Source organism: Lates calcarifer, linkage group LG19 (assembly GCF_001640805.2).
Source record: "Lates calcarifer isolate ASB-BC8 linkage group LG19, TLL_Latcal_v3, whole genome shotgun sequence".
NCBI classification, from domain to species: domain Eukaryota; kingdom Metazoa; phylum Chordata; class Actinopteri; family Centropomidae; genus Lates; species Lates calcarifer.
The window spans coordinates 994,626-1,015,037 of NC_066851.1; the positions used below are offsets into that span (position 1 = coordinate 994,626).

The 20,412-nt window shown below is 39.9% G+C and overlaps 1 protein-coding gene across 10 annotated transcripts in view; it reads left to right on the forward strand.

Annotated features, from left to right (window-relative positions):
- The first annotated feature begins 359 nt into the window (after positions 1-359).
- setd3 (SET domain containing 3, actin histidine methyltransferase) overlaps positions 360-20,412 on the forward strand; it is a 92,853-nt gene continuing 72,800 nt past the window's right edge. The window contains exons 1-7 of one of the 10 annotated variants that reach the window (XM_051077978.1): positions 411-826; positions 8,434-8,552; positions 9,736-9,828; positions 10,110-10,258; positions 10,533-10,605; positions 11,242-11,498; positions 19,493-19,551. In XM_051077978.1, coding sequence (XP_050933935.1) covers positions 8,450-8,552; positions 9,736-9,828; positions 10,110-10,258; positions 10,533-10,605; positions 11,242-11,498; positions 19,493-19,551 — 734 coding nt within the window. In that variant the 5' untranslated portion in view covers positions 411-826; positions 8,434-8,449. Of the gene's footprint in view, positions 827-8,433; positions 8,553-9,735; positions 9,829-10,109; positions 10,259-10,532; positions 10,606-11,241; positions 11,499-19,492; positions 19,552-20,412 lie in introns of all 10 variants that reach the window. The other 9 variants (XM_051077984.1, XM_051077977.1, XM_051077981.1 and 6 more) reach the window with 9 other exon arrangements.

The window sequence follows — 20,412 nt, forward strand, 5'->3', positions numbered from 1 at the left end:
TCCTAATATTCCATATAATTTCTTAAAACTCAGAATTGTACATGAAAAGAGCACATCCCTCTTTTTAATTTCTGACATTTTTCAGTCAACGGGATCTTCTAAGGTGGACCGGAAAATTCCAAAAGGAAACTGTGGATAAAGCAAGTTCAGTGTCGTCCCGATGAGCCGCTCCATCCAATCCATGACATGACTGACATGTCTTTTAACCAATCACCGTAAGTCAAACAATACCATCTAAGGTCACATTTAGCTTTCTAAAAGTAAGCGTCCAATCACAACGCGCGTAGGGCCTCCACCAGTTAGCGGTCGTGTTCATTGAGAGTGCTGTCCAACAACCAATTGGAATGCCGGAAAAAAGCGTTGTTTTCGTGGGCGTGTCTGAGGTTTATACCAATCACGCACGGACCCAGTCAAGGTTGGTTTATGTGCAGGAATAGAAGAACTGCTGCTGTCACTGGAAAGGTATGAGTGAACCGGAGAAAATGTCTACGGCTGGATTTAAGCTTTAGTTATGACTCGTTCCTCAGTCGTATTCTCTGTGAATGTGTGTGCTGTACAGGAATTGTGACGGACAGCGCTCGCTACCCAACAGATTAGCCCCGTCTAAAACTGAGGCTGAGTCTTTATTACTGGACAGCTTAGCAGCTAAGCGCTAGCCCGCTAACGTTAGTCGGTGCAGATGAATGAGCCCTTTACGTTACCGTGCCCCGCCACGACTCTGCTCGGATGGGCGTGAGTCCTCGATGTTAGGAAGCTAGCTGCTGGCCTAAGCGGGAGAGGCTACAACAACCCGAGAGGCTAACTGGTGCTGGGCTGTTTGCTGGAGGTGAGAACCGTGTTAATAGCGCTTTTATGCTACTACTAAGACGAAGTCTCGACACCTCCTTACGTAGGTAACGATATGACAGAAACGTCAGAACGGAGTCGAGAGTGGCTCTGACCAACCACGTTGCTAACTGATTAGCAGGCTGAGTGAGGTAGTCCAACTATAAAAAAAGCTTTATTCTTTGCTGTAGGGTTAGCCAGCTCAGTTTAGCCGCACTTCAGTTAGGCTTGGACAGGAACACAAAGTTTTGTGTGTGTGTTGGATCTCAGTCAATCAGAGATCCCTGTACTTTTTAGAAGTAACGTGAACTGTCACAGTGTACCTAGCTGTCTGATCCCACAGCTTTCAGAGGAGTAGAGTTGGCTCTGCACCCGATCTGTGGTTGTGGCAGTGTGTTACTTGTCATTTCCATAATCAGACAGACAAAGTAAACATGTAATTTCTACATTATGTAAGTTTATATTGAAGTTCAGGCATTTATATTATTTTTCAAGCCATTAGTCAACAAAGACAATACCCTTTTGCATAAAGAGAGGTTAAAACTGCACTAGTCAATATTTGCAAGTTAACAGCTTATCAAATCACTTTGTATTATCTGAAAATGAGTGCTTCACTCATGTAATGAACAACAGAGATTCATAATCAAACTCTGTAGTTCCTTTTAACTTTGTGGAGTTTTTCAGTCTCTTAGATCATTGTTTTGGTTTTCTGCTTTAACCCTGCCTTGTCTTCTGCCACAGCAGGCAGCTGATTTAAGAGAACAAACTGTTGTTGTGATTTCACATTGACCCAGAAGAGTGGCCAAAAAAACCTTAAGTACAACTCTTCTCCTAAAAGAGAGAGTTAGAGAATTTTTGGTCATCATTTTAAATAATTTTAGAACAAGCAAGTTATCAGCACTAGCACTAGCCCAGGACAGTGGCTGCCTGAAGCTCTCTTCTTATTGTAAGTGACTGGCTTTTGACCACAGTGACAACTGCTGCTGTATGTCACTGAGCAGCTGGGTGGTATGAGAGAGGGTGAGATGCACACACTCACACTGGAGCTGTGTGGTGATAATGTGAGATTAAACAGAAAGAAACCCCAAACTGCCAAAAATGGTCTTAGCCACTTCCTCTGCTTCAGTAAACTGAGGATTATGAAAGTGTGAGTGGCAGGCATGTAGGGTGAGCAGTTGTACAGTGAGGAGGAAATCTTACTTATTGTGCTAAGGCATGTAGGAAATTGAACTGATCCAGATAAAGTGGACATTGATGCTTGCTCTGTATAAACATGTCATTTTGCTGGTGTGGAAGCCATTGGACTAACTCTGTAACTTACTCTATATAATGAAATGCCGGACTGGTACTGAGACCAGAGTGAGATTAGCGGATCACAAAATATGGTTTTGGTCTCTATGGAGCAGCTTTGGGTATGCGTTCGATACCTGTGCAGTTGATCATTACTTAAGTATCCCAATGCGTATGCATGTTCCAAAATTGTGACACTTATGCCAGAGGGAGAGGTGCTTTGCCTGCTTTACTCTGCACAATAACATAAAAATAAAAAACTCAGAGAGCAAGAATATATCTAGTGCAGTATACAGTCGGTGTGCGGGCCCTAAATCCACATGGACACAACAAATTGCACACACAGCCTCATGCACTCCCTCCGATGATGACATTTATGTCACATGGATCCTTGCATACTTGGGGAAATAAACTTAGCACAAAAAGTAAGGAAATTTGTGTTTGGTAGATTATTTCTTTGTTGTAACAATGCTTATTGGCAATAAATCTTATACCATTGCAAAGCCTGTTTATTACATTTTAAATGGTGTCACAGTTGTAAGGAACATGCATTTGTGGGATGAGCAGCAGAGCTGAGTATGTGGGTTGTGCCCATGAAAAATTTGCCAAATCTTCTCTGCCAATGCCAAACAGCTTATATTGCTGTTGCTATTGACTCTTGTTTTAAACTTCTGGTACCTCTAGGTGCTGCCAATCAGGTGCCTGATTGGCACCTGAAGAAGACTGTTTCCTCACCCTGTCAGCACTTAGGTACCTTAGGTTGTCCTCTACAGATTTTCAGTCAAGGTTTGCAGGACGATATGGCCAACAGCTCTCTGCCCAGACTATCCGGAACAGACTGCATGCAGCCAATCTCCGGTCTCATAGAGCTGCCAGGAGGCCTGCCATGACTGCCCTTCACCATCAGGCCCATTTGGGCTGGTGTCGGCAACACGTGCACTGGAACCTGAACATGTGGAGGAACGTTATGTTCAGTGATGAGTCCAGATTCTGCCTATGGCAGATGGATCGTAGGGTCAGAGTGTAGAGAAGACGCGGAGAACGCTATGCTGATTGCTGCACCGATAGAGTAACATCTTTTGGTGGAGGCAGTGTGAAAAACATTTGAGGCAATCTCAATACAGAGAGATATTGAGATGAGATTCTACAACCAGTGGCAATCCCATATCTCCCAAGTCTGGGACCGAACTCTATCCTCCAAGATGACAACACTCACCCCCCACAGAGCGGGGTTTATCAGAGACAACCTCCAGAATTTGAGAGAGGATGGAATGGCCAGTAGTCCTGACCTCATCCCCACTGAACACGTGTGGGATCAGCTTGGGTGTGCTGTTCGTGCCAGAGTGACCAACACAACCACGTTGGCTGACTTGCAACAAATGCTTGTTGAAGAATGGGATGCCATCCCACAGTGGTGTGTGACCAGGCTGGTGACCAGCATGAGGAGGAGGTGCCAGGCTGTTGTGGCTGTGTATGGTTCTTCCACACGCTACTGAGGCTCCTGTTTGTAAAATGAATAAATTGTTAAATTGCCAATATGTTTTGTTTCTTCAAACTTCAATCATCCAATCCACCAAACACCAAACAAGAGTCAATGGCAGAATAGGCTGTTTGGTGTTGGCAGAGAAGATTTGGCAAATTTTTCATGAGCGCAACCCACATACTCAGCTCTGCTGCTCATCCCACAAATGCTTGTTCCTTACAAATATGGCACCATTTAAAATGCAATAAACAGGCTTTCCAACGGTATAAGATTTTTTGCCAAGAAGCATTGCTACAACAAAGAAATAATCTACCAAACACAAATTTCCTTACTTTTTGTGCTAAGTTTATAACACTGGCTTAAGTTTATTAGGCTTGGGAGTAGTGATGTCACATCACATGACCAGCCAGCATGGCAGTCCACATTTATGGCAGACTTCACACGTTTGTCAATCTCATGAGGCATTGAATGGAGTTATGCAAGAACTAAAGAAAAAAATTAGTGTGAATATGTAATCAGCATATATGTATCTACAATGATGGAAACTAAAGTCCAATCACAATCCACGATCTGAATTGCAATTTTTCCTCCCAATTTTGAAATGTACTGTCAAGAATATCCAGACCTGAACCAGCCTGTGGACTTGTGTTTGCATCATTTGAAAACAGCGTGTTTTAAAATGGTCATTAAAGAGTTTAACTTGTGTATAATTTTGAATATTAAGCAAAGTTGTAATCAGTAGTCAGTAGAGTGGTACAGGATAAAAGTTAGCACTTATGGTTCCCTCATTCCAAAGTCAATGGGGTCTGGGGTTAATACAAGCTCAAGACATTTTCACTTTTTATTCAATTACATTAACTATGTCAAAAAAATACCCTACTTTGGATTTTTTCTTATGTCTTAAAAAGGGTGGTTGTTAATAAGTGGCTAAATCAGACTACAATTAAGTGAGGCTACAGATTGGTTTTCGCTGCACACAAAGACCGATCTACTCACTAGTTCACATTTACAGCCATGTGTTGATACTCAAGCTCTTGCAAACTTTTACTCACCTTCTAAGAGGAGAGGCTTTTGTAGAAGATGTGAGTGTGCTAAATTAAAGTAGTTGCAGAAAGTTGGAAGAGGTAGGGCTGAACGATTTATCGAAATTGAACCGCAATCACTTGATGAAAACAGAGGGCAGAGCGAGACACAGGCAGTGTGAGTCACTCCGGTTCTCTCTGTGTCAGGTGAGAGCTGTATGCTAGTTGTGAGAATGGGCACAGTTTGAGCGGAAAAGGATAGATAGGCTTATTTTTGTTTAATGTGCCTAGTGTTTGCCACAGGTTGAAAATGCACATGTGGCGGTGGGTGGCAAAGTGTGTGACCAAAACACGAGAGACTTGCGCAGTTTAGATGAGGAGAGTGTAACCCAGGCTATTTTTTATACAGTTTTTAGAATTCCCCAATACATGTCACATGTAGACCATCAGGAGATGCTACAATTTACTGCTGTTCCCACATATCTCACATGCAGGCTGTCAGTAGAGGCTAGCTAGGTGGTCACTGCCATGCATGCAGGTCAAGACACGGCGAGTGGCCAAAAATTTAAGAGCACTGATCAGGCCCTCACACCTTCACACGCACGTTAGGGATTGTTGACAATGAATGAACTAGTAAGATGTAATTTCCTACATGGAGCGCGGAGAATGAATCACTTCCATTCATATCAAATCACTAAGGAAGCAAGTAGAATATCATTTGACTTTTTTATTCCTGAGCTCAACCAGCCATTTAAATAAAAAACAGTCTTCTCTTTTAATGGAAATAAAGTCCTGTTCACTATAAAGTGCCACATGTTGATATACTGAGCTTAAAATAGTCTTTCTTGGGAGGGTGGGAGGTCCCAAAGCAATGGTAGGGGAAACACTGATGTTAGTGAACAAATGCTGTTCCAACTGTTAAATTGAAGTACTGTTATTCCAGGGTTAGTTAACATGTTGCCTGCTCAGACATTATCGGCGCCGATATTCGGCATTTTGACGCATATCGGCATCGTTTTTTTTAATCCAACTGCCGATAAGAGACCAATTTAAAACTGGGTTATTCTGGGTCTGAGGCAGTCTGCCTCTCTGTCTGCAGTCACTACGCTGTCTCCAGCATTGTCCCGCCCACAGCACCATCTGATTGGTTACACACAGAGCCACAGCAACAGCCAATCAGCAGTGAAAGCTGTGCATGCACAGTGCTCACACACACACTGAACAACTCTGCTTTTTGCACCACAATCTGGTGCTGCTCAATTGGGACTACTAATTAATTTGAGATTCACATTTCTGTGCAAATTTTATTTAACTTTGTTTTATTTACTTTATAAAACTTCAGGAAGCTATTTATTTATTTAAAATTTCAGTTAACTTTATAAGAGATGCTGCTGACCCTGGGAACTCCCTGCATTTTTTGTTTTTGTTTGAACTTAAAACAAAGATAAGTGAAAGATAAAATAACATTTCAGTTATGTTGAAATTTTGGAAAACTTAATTTGCTGTAGAAAACTTTAGGGAGCTATTTATTTGTTAAGTTTTCATTTAACCTTATAAGACATGCTGCTGAGCCTGAGAGCTCCCTGCACTTTTTGTTAGAATTTTAAAACAAAGATGTCTATTTTCTAAGATAAAAAAAAACACCTTTAACATGTTGCAAATCTGAAAAGCTGCTTAATAAACATATGCTTAAAGGCATTTAAACAACATTACGTGTTGGGGTTTGTGTTATTCAAAATTTTGACGCCAATATTTTCACTTTTACTGCAAATGAATATTGGCTCCACATATTGGTTATCGACCTCCTTGACTACTAATAATCAGGATTGGTATCGGCCCTGAAAAAACCAGTCGGTCTATCACTATTCCTTGGCGAGGGACGTTACAGTATGATGACTGATTGATGTTTTCATTTTTGATCGATGCTATGAAATTGTTGCTTATTGAACTGATACAGATCGATGTATCGTTACACCCCTACATTTTGGCCTAGCTTTGTTGAGTAAATAGTGACACAGTGTAATAGGTCATGTGTCTGAGGTGTACTTTCTTTTTCACATAACTGTATATGTGGGTTACAACTACCTCCTATTGAATGGTGACGCATCGAAATTCACAACGCCGGCACAGCAAGGTTGTTTGATGACTATTCCCAATCTTTACAGTAAAGGATTATTGTAGTCTTGGTGCTTGACTGACCACATTAGTGGTGGATCAGATCGACCTGCTGGGAAGAGAACATTAAAGTATTGAACATGTTATTTCCTGTTGTTAGTGGGCGGCACTCTGACTATACCTGAATATAGTCATTTGATGTGTTCAGGCCAAGGCTCTTCTCAAGCTTGAAGTTTTAGCCATACTGGACAGTGTATCTGTGGGTTACAACAACTTCCTGTAATGGGGTCAAACATTGAAATCTGCCATGGCACCATGGCCTCCTTCAACAAAAACTGAAAAGCTTTGTACTTTGTACATAGCATCACTTATGTCTTAATTTTGCATTGACCAAATTTGAAGTTGATCTGATAGGTGTTTTGGAGGAGTTTGTTCAAGTTTGGCCCCTGAAAGAGTCCAAAAATACATTGTGGAAAGTATAAACAGTATTGTCTTATCCTATACGTCATGTAAGTATATCTAAATACAGTACATCCAGGAAGTATTCAGACCCCTTCACCTTTTTTCTAATTTTTTATTTCAATCTCCACTCACCAATAATGACAAAGAGAAAACATTTTATTAAAAAGGAAGAATTTTAATATAATATTGACATCAAGGCTCCACCTTAACTTTTTACACTAGTAGCACTGGTGTTCTTTACTGAAAGTTTTAGGAGCACAAAAGTACCACCACCAGCAAGAATCATAAAAGCCATGCATATTTTTGCATGGGTAATAGAAAATATACAGAAATAACAATGTGCTGTCTTATGTTAAAGGAAAGTATTATTAAACAGAATGATTTAAGTTTCACTTAAATATGAACTCTACAGAGAGTTCAGAAAGTGGTCAGACCTCTTCACTTTTTGCACACTTTATTTTATTGTAGATTTGATTGTAAATGGATTAATACATCTAAGAAATTGTTTTGCAAATTTGTTAAAAATCAAAACAGAAATCTCACATTTACTAAAGTATTCAGACCCTTAATTCAGTACATTGTAGAAGTCCCTTTGGCAGCAGTTACAGCTTGGTGTCTTCTTGGGTAAGTCTCTACAAGCTTTGCACACTTGGATTTCAGTAGTTTATCCCATTCCTACAGGCAGATCCTCTCTCAAGTTCTGTCAGACTGGATGCCAAACGTCTGTGAACAATTTTAACCATTTACAATTAAATCTACAACAATCATCAATCAATAACATGGACGCTAAGAATATGCAGAACAACACTGTTATCAGGTAATATAAGCATGATGGACAACAGCAGTATTTAATTATTGCCCAGCCATGCAAAGCCATTTTCAAACACTGAAATGTTGAAATAACACGATCTTTGCGGTAGTAAACATAGGTCCCTCTAAGGGAAAATATCAAAACAAGGAGAAAAGAAAGAATATGGAAATCTCAGAAACACTTTAATGAACAGTTGACTTGTGGCATTCTGCACTTATTAGAGCTCACGTACCTCCCTTACTTTGTGGTGTGGAGCAGAGTGGACAAACTATACACAAACTGCCACACGAGTAATGAATTGTTTAATCAATTTGAAATAAAGACTGTGTCCGCCTTTTAACTTCACATGGTAAGCATGATGTTTAGTGACAGTAAGGCAGAGTATGAAATCCTAATAGTAATAATGGTGTGTCCTCTCCGCCCAGTTGTCCATCCAACACTATGGGAAAGAAGAGTCGAGTGAAGACTCAGAAGTCAGGCTCAGGAGCCAGCGCTGTGGTTTCCCCGAAAGAGATGATGAACCTCATCTCTGAACTGCTGCAGAGTACGTTTACCTCAAACATACACCCACTCCACCTTCACAGTCTTTATCTTGGGACATATCTTTTTTTACTCACTCATTCCACTTTCTGCTGCTCACAGAGGTGTGTACATGCTAATTCAAATGAAAGAAAGCATAGGCAATATGCTGAGTCAGCACTCATCTTTTATCCTGATATTCTTGTGTACATTTTTTTGGTTGCTAACTACTCCTGTATACTTTCAGCTGCAGAAAGCATTTAACTATCAAAATGTTCAGCTTTGTCAGGACATTTATGCCATACTTTTCTTTTTTCTACTATTTATTTTTGAAATATTCAGCTTTTTCTGCAAAATTCTGCTGATTATTATGAATGGAGGGAATGTTCAAATCCTGTAAAACATATATTTTTTTAAATTCAACTACCTTGGCATACTTTCAGCTAGAGACTTAACTTCAGCTTTAAGTGGGTTACAAGTAAGTAATCACAAGTTTGTCTACATTTTGATTTATACATTTTGGGTGAGAATTGAGAATGGGAGCTACAAGAGCTTAAGTACAAACATTTAAGAAAAAGCAGAAGAACTGGAGGTTAGAGCGCCCATGGACACCCGTAAACTCAAAAACTGTCAGAAAAAAAAGGTCAAATATAAACTACAATAATTCTAAAACTGTACCAGATATCAATGAGCTGAATGACAAATTTATAAATAGTTCATCTGTGATATTAAGAATTTCTTCTTTCACAGTTTTAAGGCTTTCTGTTTCACTGTATTTTCTGTTTGACATGTCATAGTTGAAGTGTGTTTGGCTGTATGCAGGGACATTGCTAGGCATAAAGCTCTACTGGGGCACAGGTCCCCCACCAGGCTGTCCTGCCAAGACAATGATAGGAGAAACACTGCTGTTGTTGTGTTACGTTACCAGACCTCAAACTGCTCTCAGTGTTGCACACCGACACTATAGGTGGGCTATAGCTTCTACTTGGAGTTAACACTCTTGCTACATGTTTGAGTAGAATTATGTGACTTAATGCAATGATTAATATTTATTGTTGTTGAGAAGCAATCGTGGCATTTATACCAGAGCACAGTTCATTTATACTGGGGCACGTGCCCCAGTAACAGGTCTAGCGACACCTCTTGCTGTATGGTTCAGTTGAAGTGATACAGTAGAGGTGTTAATGGTTGCTGTGTGTTTTTTCCAGAATGCAGCAGCGCAGCACCCTCTGCTGGTAAAGAGTGGGAGGAGTACATCCAGATCAGAGGCTTGGTGGAGAAGATCCGTAAGAAACAGAAAGGTGAGGACATGTGTGCACACAATGTTTTACATTTTTGACTTTTTTTTAAAGTATTCAAGTCAAAGCAGTTGTTGATTTTATCTTATGGTACTGAAGAAGTATGAAATGCAATACTTGTTTTAGTGTAGTTAAATGTCAGGGATCAGTTTGGGTTCAGCTGTGATGGTGGGACACCACTGTGGTAGAACAAAGCATGTAGAAACAAATTATTTATTGTTGCTCTCTCATTCTCTCTCTCTCTCTCTCTCTGTGTGTGTGTGTGTGTGTGTGTGTGTGTTCAGGTATGTCAGTAGTGTTTGAGGGCAGCAGGGAGGACTACTTCCCAGACCTGATGTCCTGGGCTCAGGAAAATGGGGCTTCCTGTGACAGCTTTATTGTGACCAACTTCGGTGCAGAGGGCTACGGCCTGCGGGCCACCAGAGACATCAAGGTGAGCTCAACACAGTGGTGATAACTTTGTTAATTTTTGACATTATGGAAGGATTTTTAAAGGAATATGTTGCTGATAATTTAGTTTTTTTAATATCACAGCAAAGGAGCTCCTGCCACCTGTTGCAGCAGGTTGGCAGAGCAACATAATGCTTAAGTTGTTGTTGTTGTGTGTGTGTGTGTGTGTGTGTGTGTGTGTGTGTGTGTGTGTGTGTGTGTGTGTGTGTGTGTGCGTGCGTGTGTGTGTGCGTGCGTGCGTGTATGTATGTATGTAGGCAGAGGAACTATTCCTGTGGATTCCCAGGAAGATGCTGATGACAGTGGAGTCGGCCCAGAACTCTGAGCTGGGTGAGGACTTTGGATGATGAGTTCGTAGGATCAAACGTGTTTGTGGAGAAATTGCACCATTGAAGGAGAAAATCAGAATTATTTTCCACAATGAAAGATATGATTTATAGGAGAAAAGAAGAAAACTAGAAACAGAGTTCTGTTAAAACAATTTCATGTAAAGAATACTCTTCAGTATTATTTTCCATATTACATATCTAGGCTACAAATCCAGTAGTATGCAAAAGTCTTGCCGCCCCTGAGCAAAGTTCATATTTTATTGATTTGTGAATTAGAAGAAAGTAAATGCAATCCCCACTCTTAAAATTGACTAAATTAAAAGGAACAGTGCATTAACAGTTGAAGAAAGGCTTATTTTTAATGTTTGTTTGCTGCAGGGGTTAGATTGACTGTGTGACACAGTTCCTCATTACATGTTGAAAGATACTTCCACAGGTTTTAATCTAGATGGCATTCTGTAAATCACCAAATCTGTCTCAAGGGCTGCTCTAATTTCTTATTCTTTAAGATGTGTGGAACATGTCTTTACTCTCAGCATGTGAAAACATCCTCTACAACAGCAGTAACTCAGCATTTCCAGTCTGTTCAAGGGAGCGTCATGTTATCCTGTAACTGACTGTGACCTCTGTGTTTCAGGTCCTCTGTACAGCCAGGACCGGATCCTACAGGCTATGGGCAATGTGACGCTGGCCCTCCACCTGCTGTGTGAGCGGGCCAACCCAGCTTCATCCTGGCTGCCATACATTCGCAGTCTTCCTCAGGAGTATGACACACCGTTATACTACCAACAGGATGAAGTGCAGCTGCTGCTGGGCACACAGGCAGTGCAGGATGTTCTGAGCCAGTATAAAAACACTGCACGTCAGTATGCCTACTTCTACAAACTGGTTCAGGTAAGCAGAACCACTTGTTTACATTGAAGCAGTTGTTCATGATGTCCGGGTTCACCGCTCTTAATCAATACTGCACAGATTCCAAAGACTTGTTCCTATCAGTTATCCCTTTTTATGTAGAAACATATATTTAGCAAATCCAGGAGCTGGTTCCTAAACGTGGGACCACCTCTGTAGCATAGGCAATGTAGATCGTTATCGGGATATGAGATGACTTATATCGTGATATGAGATTTTTGTCATATCGCACAGCCCTAACACACAAATACTGGATACGCAACAGGTCAAGCATTTAAGAATACCCCAATTTTTCCAGTTTTTACTGAAATTTAAGCAGTTCAAGTCCAGTGAATAACCCTAAATGGTCCAAAGGTCAGTGGTAAATTGCCCATGGTTAAAAAAAATAGGTCTCCAAAAATGTCATTAGATCATGTAGATTCTATACTCATATAAAAGCTTTCTGGCGGTAATTATTAGGACAGTAGTACTGCACATTGCTATCAGAATGGTGAGAAAAAAGCAAGTAACATCAGAAGAAAAGAGCTAGGTGGAGGTGTCACATGATGGTCAGTCTCCAGACTAAAACAAAGAAGCTGGTTTGGGATGAATTGGACAGAAAGTGAAAGCAAAGCAACAACTTATTTCAACTTTCTGAGTAGTATCTGATTTCCACTTTAGAAAGAACATCAAGAATGTGTTCAGTTTTTAAAATCTTAAATTATTGGTTCTATGCTTTCACTTCAGAAACTCTAGGACATTGAATTATGTAAATTTAAATAATAGCTGGAAAAATAGAGGTGTTGTAAAACTTTTGACAGTTGCCGATTGTTGTACTGGTTGGTTGCTTTATTATTTCTCCATTTAATATGAAATAAGTTAAATTGTGGTAGAGTTTAAACAAGGTAAGGTACATGAAATAGTTAAGATTTTGTGACACCTGGACATACACCCCACTTATTTTTACATCTACCACAATTATTTTTACCCAATGAAATTGTGAAGTGTGAGGGGCTGCTTTTCCCATTCTGCACATTTCAAATTGCTACTGAACATATGACACATAGGAGTCTGATAATGTAACAATTCTTTAAGTTTATGCTATGGCTGGCAGTTTGAGTTATTAACACATTGTCTATAAGAACTCTTTTGTCTGTAATCTTTGGGGGTGGGTCTAAATATTACATTACCCAAGTCTTGCCTGCTGTTGCCATGCAGAAGTTGAGAACAAAACATCTTTCAGCTTTCAATTTTCTCATTAGTGTTATCTTAAGCTTCTACCTGCCATTGGATGTTTATCGACGAAATGCACCTTCGGAGTCATAGCTTTTGTGTCCATTAGTCTTTGCACCTTTGACTTTTTTATCATTTTTATTATAGCAGATATTTTCTAACACAGTTGTTCATCTCCTGTTCTGATGATTAAACTAGTAGTTTTATGTGATCCAAGCTGTAGAAGATCTCCAGCTGTGAGTCACTACTCTTCTCTTACATTAGCTACTCCGAAATATGAATGGGACTTTCACTGTAGGTGTTCAATTTAGTTCCAACTTTGTGGGCATGTACAAACTGTGCATAATTGACATTTCTCTCTCACCTGTCACTAATGTTGGACCTGTTTTGGTGTGAGAAGTCACACTAGAAGTCAGCAGTGAACACTGAACAAACCACACCTCTGAAGATATTTTACTATTGATACTTTGTTACTGTTATTTCATTAAGGTTTTATGATGGAGAATGTTTTCACTGTGGCATTTGCTACTTTTTCAAAAAGGTTGTGCATCCAATTATAGAATGAAGACTTTGAACCAGTACCTCTCAGTTCCTGAAGCAAGACTATATTTTTAACACTTTTTGTCCTTTGTCCTATTTTCTCCTCATTTAATTGAATGGATTAAAACCAACTGGATCTCAGAACTTGCTGTAGTGTCTCTGCTAGTTAAGGAAATGTGAGCATGTCTCGGCTACATGATCAGAAAGCCAAACTCAGCTGCTTTTGGCCCACTACCACTCCACTGAAGCCACGCTCAACATTGGTACACAAACGAATGAGTAACACATTTGGCAGTTTTACTACTGGAAAACCATACTGATAAAATGAAGTAAAATCCACAGTAACAGCTGGTCAGAGTATAGATTTACAAGATCCGTGGTTTAGTTTGTAGAAAACAGAGTGACCCCTTAAAACAGAGGAGGAAAGACAGACAGAGCTGAACTAACAGATGAATCTGACCTGTCATCAACTAAGGATAATGGCTACTGACATTTGACCTTCTTTGGAGTTTGTTTGGCATATAAACTTCATTTAATCATAGTGTGATGTATGACAGTAATTTCCATACCAAGATCAGCAGCATAACTTTTCAGTTTGGGAAAAGTCAATTCAGTGTTAATGTGCCAACAACTGGAACAGGGACAGTTATTATGGTGTATGATGAAATATTGGTTAACGGGCCCAGACAACAGACTGTGGGATAGTATTCTGAAAATATGCTAATGTTCCATTATTAATGTGAACCGTAGTGAGATGACAGCTTAGCTTTAATCAGAACTCACCACAGTCCTACTCTCTGAAGTCGTCTTCTTCTCTCACCACAGAAGGGGGGTCATTCTTTCTGTTAGCATCTATGTGTTTTTATTACATGATGAACAGGCAGGAGAATGACTGCACATTAACATAACAGTCACAATTTTATTGGTATATCTCAGTAGTTTGTTTGATTCATGTTTTGCCTTTTTCAACTAATTATGCAATATGACACAAGTGTCATATTTGAATAATTCTTGAAGAAATCATAGATAAATGCTTAGGTTACTGCTCTTTGTTACTTTACAGTGCAGTTATGGTGGACTCCACTAAGTGGGAGTGTTTGTGTTTTAAATAGTCTAAGTCAGTGAAGAATTCCAGTGCTGAAGAAGCTCTGGTCACTGACCCATTACTGTTGGTTTCAGTGCTCTTATTGCTGTCCATTTGATTTATGTTGATTTCTGTTTCAGAGACTATTATAATAATGAAACGTTTTTGATGTCAGCCATAGTGATTTTTGGTTGTACTGTACAAGGATTAATTATATTTCATAAGTAAACCTATTGACAGAGATTTGAATGGGATGTTCTTTAATCACATGTGTCTCAGTTGTTGGTACAGCATCTGCATTGCTGCCAGTACAGTGACTAGAGGGCTGGAAGACCCAGTCTCTGTATAAATTCAAATTGACTGTAGTGCTAAAATGTAATGTGGGAATTATGTGGTATAGCAATCTTTGCCATAGCAAAAACATCACAGAAAGATCAGCATTTCACACAGTCAATAAATGATCTTTAAATGATTAAAGAGGTGATGTTTAACAAACATCTTGTATCATATGTTAAAGTCCAGTTAATTGTTTCTGCGTCTGCATGGCTGTGTGGGCCCAAGTGATGGAAATTGACCATTCAACCAGTCCTCACCACTGCTACTAACAGCACATGTGTAGGAAAAGTTAATTGGACTTTATTTTTGCATACTGGACTTTGACTTTTCTTGTTGTTTAGCCAAATACAAGAACAAGGAGGTCGCCATAATCTTTTCTAGTGAGCATATATGGAGCATGTCTGCATACACAGACCTCCATCTGTAGTTTGTATATAAGTGTGTCCGGAGAAACACTGATAGCATCATCAATGATTTGCAGAATGTGTGTATTACTGTGTGTATAGGGAAATTGTGCTTTTAGTGATGTAAGTATAAGGTTGATGAAACCTGTTCACAATCACAACTTGTTCATGTGTACTTAGTCATTTTTGGAATGTGAGACTTTTTTGATTTGAAAAAGCACAAAGAGCCTAGTTACTAGGGGAGATGCCATTTGCCAACATTTGCTGTTGGTTGGTTGGTTGGTTGCAGCTTCTCAAATGTGAGGATTCAATGCTTTTCTTTAGGTTGATTAACTGATAATGAATTAATCATTAGTTGCAGCCCTAGTCACCACAGTAACAGTATAAAGACCGTTTGATTGTGAGGTTTGGATGGTAGAGTCTTATATTTAATAATGATGCTACTCTGAGTTTGTCTATCAGAAGAGGAGGTTTTCTCATGACACACACATACACACACACACTCACATGTACATAAACACACACAGCTCTGTGTGTGTTTGAGATAGAGACTGAGTGAGGAGGGCCCGTAAAGGTGTGCATGTCCTGTCCCCTCATCTTTGATACATCTCCTTGCGCACACACACACACACACACACACCCCTCCTCTTCGTGTAGCCCCTCACTCTGTCCCCACCTCCTCCTCAGATGACCGGGCTGGAAAATTAGCTTGTCACACATTGGCTTTAAATTGAACTGACCTGAATGTACCTTCCTCAAAAACCTCTCTCTCTCTATCTCTGTCTCTCTACCCCTCACCCCTGCACCTCCCCCTCTTCCAGTCCTTTGTCTGTCCAGCCACACACAAATGATCTATAGTGGCTTCAGTAAGCATTCAGACACCTCCACTTTTTGCACACTGTGTTGTAGATTTGATTGTAAATGGATCAAATTGACATTTTTCCCACTAATCTACATTCAGTAGCTCATAATGACAGAGTGAGAACATGTTTTCTGTCTGACCACGCAGTAAGAAGGGCCTTGGTCAGAGGGGTGACCAGCAGTCACCTGCAGAGATAGGAGAACCTTCTGGAAGGATGACCTCTCAGCCACACACCATCAGTAGGATCTTTATGATAGAGTGGCTAGACAGAAGCTACTTAAAGTAAAAGACATATGACAGCCTGCTTTAAGTTGCATTTAAAGGAATTTGAGAATGTGAAGAAAAGATTCTCTGGTTTGATGAGACAGAAACTGAACACTTGGGGCAGATGCTATGTCTGAACACCAAGTGCTACGCATCTCCTGGTCCCCTATGGTAATGGTGGTGGAAGGGTGTTACTGTCTTTGAGCAGCGTCCAAAGGTCAGACTTAAACATCATAGAACCTCTTTGGAGAGACCTAAGATATTTACAAACAAGTCCTCATGTTATGGAGCTTGAGAGGATCTATCAGTAAGAATGGTATAAACTGCCCAAATCCAGGTGTGCAAGGCTTGTAGAGACTAATGAAGACTCAAAGCTGTAATTACTGCCAAAGAGTCCCCCGCGAAGTACTGAATCAGCAGTCTGAATACTTAAGTAAATAAGAGTTGTAAATGTTTTTGATTTTTGAAAAATTAGCAAAAAAATTCTAAAAATGTTTTCTCTTTGTAATTGTAATTATGGGTTATTTTTGTGTAGTGTGTAGACAGCTGGGCAAAAATGTAAGTTTTAGTCATTAACAGTTAAATCTACAACAAAATTAAAGGTGGGGTAGTATATTTTTTTCAAACTTGTTTTTGTCATGAGTACTTTCACACAGAATGCAAATAAAACATTGCGAAAAGCTACAGAATTTATTTTCAGAAGATCGTTTTTCCAGCACTTTTGCACTGTGAATAAAAGCATCGGCCAGCACCATTAGCATCTACAGCAAGACTTCACACTGGCCCACAGTGGTCTCAAATTATGTCTGGAAAGGCCATTTTTTACTTGGCTCCAAATGAAAGGAAATACACCTTCTTTTTTAAGAGATGAGAAGATTAATATACTTTATATACTGTACGGTTGTGTTATTTACAGAGCTGGAGTTAGGATGTGACTAGCCAAGCTTAACATAAAGACTGGCAGCAGAGGGAAACAGCTATAAATAAATGTCACTAATTTATTACATCTTCTTTGTTTGACCCATTTAAAAATAGAATGTAAAAAATTAACAATATATAGTTTTAGTGGCATTTATTTACTGAAGCTGGTCTCTGCTTTCAGTGTTTAACATTTTAACCTAAGCAAGGCTAACTACCTCTTCTCTACTGATTTAAGTCCCTCGCTAACAGAAATCAAAAGCAAGGTAGTAGTCCACTTCAATTGGTAATTCATGCATTGCATGGACACACGCACACACCCATACGTTTACCCATACCTTCAACCACTTCCAACACACACTCACAATGGCACATGATGGATGACCCTTGTCTCTGAATGCTAATGCATCAAGAGCTCAACGTGCACTGCTCCCTCTTAATGTGTGTGTGTGTGTGTGTGTGTGACATAGAGAATTCAGCTGATTTTACATTCCCATGTCCATCTCAGGCCCCTCAGTCAAACTTTAACTTAATATCTGGTTGTCAGGGCTATCTCTCCTCTCTGCTACCGGTGGAAGTTTGAGTTTTCTGTGCTTCCATCTAAACACATTTGTCTTTATTGATTTACCTTGCTGATGCCTCATTGCTCTCAGATCTTTTAACACATTCTACTACAAAAATGTCTGTCATTTTCCATTTTAACCCTGATATGCACATAATGCTGACTACTTGGTGCATTCTTTCAACCAAAACTGCCTTTCAGCATTGGTAGATCTGTTTTTTTCATCAAGTCCATGTTTTAGATATAAGACAGAATTTGTTCTGGCATTCACCTCTCAGAGTCTCTGAGAGGTGAATGCCTACTCACTTAGATTTTGATGAGTTTAAGTATATTGTTATAGCTAAAGTGTCAAAAAAGTCAAAAAAGGCTGACCTGACATTGATATTCTTGCAAAAAGCCTGGAGGTCACCCGTATCTGCTGAGTTAGCTGGGTGGAATATTGTGAGTCTAAGGTTTCATGCATAGACAGTGGATTGGCACGGAACTCTCTCAGATGACCCATTAGTAGAAAGCAACAGGTCACTCGATTAAAAGTCAAAGACACAAGTATGTCTGCATAAAAATCAAAGGAAAGAACTAAATGGTGGCTCCAAGGTGCATTCTGGTAAGAAATGTATAACAACTGAACTTGTGTTGCTACTGACAAACCAAAAGATAATACTTTGTAGAAACTAGGGATAGACCGATTATTAGCCGGCCGATTATCGGCGCCGATATTCAGCATTTTGATGCATATCGGCATCAGATGTTTTTTTTTAATCCTGTGGCCGATAAGAGATCAATTTAAAAGTTAAGTTAATTGTTTAGTATATTTTAAACAATAAAGCCACATACTGTATTCCTTTTTTCCAGCCTTTCACTTGTGAGGCTTTTCTGCTTTTCCTTTTCTTTAATAAACATAATATCTTTACACATCGAGTGTTAGGTGGACAAAACAATGGGCCTGATACCATGAATCATCCATTAAATTTTTCCCCACTTTTCATCCAATTATGCACTATGATATATTATTACCATCTGTATCCTAAGAATGCCTAAGAATGCTTAAGAAAATCTCTGCAAATAGATTTTCAGAGGCTTGTTGAAATGAATAGAGACATGAGACATTTATCTATGTATGCTTTGCCAAGATGACCTCCCAGCCCAGCACTGTGCCTAAGAGCTTAACTATGATAGATACCAAATCCGGTATCTATCAGGTGAGGGCAGAGTTACCTAGATATCAGTGTATCGAGAAATGATGTCAGCAGTATTTCACATCCTTTTATGCACTAATTGCCCATAGTATACTAGTACTACTCCTCCTCATATACTCTTTTAGTACTCAGCAGTTGTTCTGTCTCCCCTGCCCGCCCACCCCTACCCCTCTTTCCTGCTTAAGCTCAGGACAGTTTGTAAATGGCTGTGGTAGGTGACGGCTGTGGCTTTAAATGAGAAACCAGTGGCATCGACAGACACACAGTCTCCAACACACACACAAGCACAGACACACACCGTGTTTGAGGCCCAAATTGATGAGGCAGATTTATGACGGCTGCTGGCCACAACAAATTAAGTTGACAGTGATGTATTGGGGGGGGGCGAGTGTCACACTGCACCACACAACGGACCACACATACACACACAAATGCTTGCCCCAGTGGTGGCCCCTACTCCAGTCCTTCTTGTTAGGCGTCCCTGTCAGGCAGCCCCCCCAGCATAAATGCATAATGAAATTCCTCACACTGATTTGTGTTTTTTTTTTTTTCCCTCTCTCTTCCTTTTTCCTTTCATCCTTCTTCCCTCCATCCCCAGACTCATCCTGCTGCCAGCAAACTGGCCCTGAAGGACAGCTTCACATTTGATGACTACAGGTTGGTGTGTGTGTGGGGCAGGGGATTGTGCCAGTACCTATTTTGGCCAGTTTTCAGATTTTTCACATCTTCTGCATATTGTGTGTGTTGTTCATGTAAACTGAAAAAATGGAAACAAATAATTTTGGTTTAGTGTAACTTGGCTCATATTTTTCACAGTTTTGCACATCTGTCTCATCTGTGGTTATAACCTTGTATAATGCTAACATCTGAAAACAAGGTTACAGTGCCTAAAAGGAATCTGATATGGCAGTCAAGATACCACATGGAGACTGCACTGCTGGTGGAGAGAGTGGTTGAGAGTTAAGTCATTAGAAAGTTGGAGACACAATAACACACATCTAGCTGCACATATCTAGAGCAAACCTTCTGCTTACCACATTCACCATGACAAGTATCGAAATTAAATATGCAACACTGTGTGTACCTCACTGTCACTCTGTATTACAAAAACAGATTGTAACACAGTCTCTGTAGGGAATATGATCATGTATGATACAATTCAGTGTTGTGGTACTATTACTATTATTAAGTAATCTGAAACTGAACTGCTGTATTCAAGGTGTAGCCAGATTTATAGAGTTCTGGTTTTACGCTTTGATAGGGTTACTTTTTGTTAGATCAATCTAGCGACACTTGACTATGAATCTCTGCAGTAGATATCCACCATGGAACTGGTACTAACCCTTGTGTCAGCTATGCATTCAGCTCAGTGTTAACAAACAAAGTAATGCAGCTCCTTCTTGCTAACACAGTGAACACATACGGGGTAGACAGGGGAACATACTTGAAATTATATTGGAATACCAGTAAAGGATTGATAGTAGTTGTTGATAGGTTTGCAGGCTAATATTTAAAATA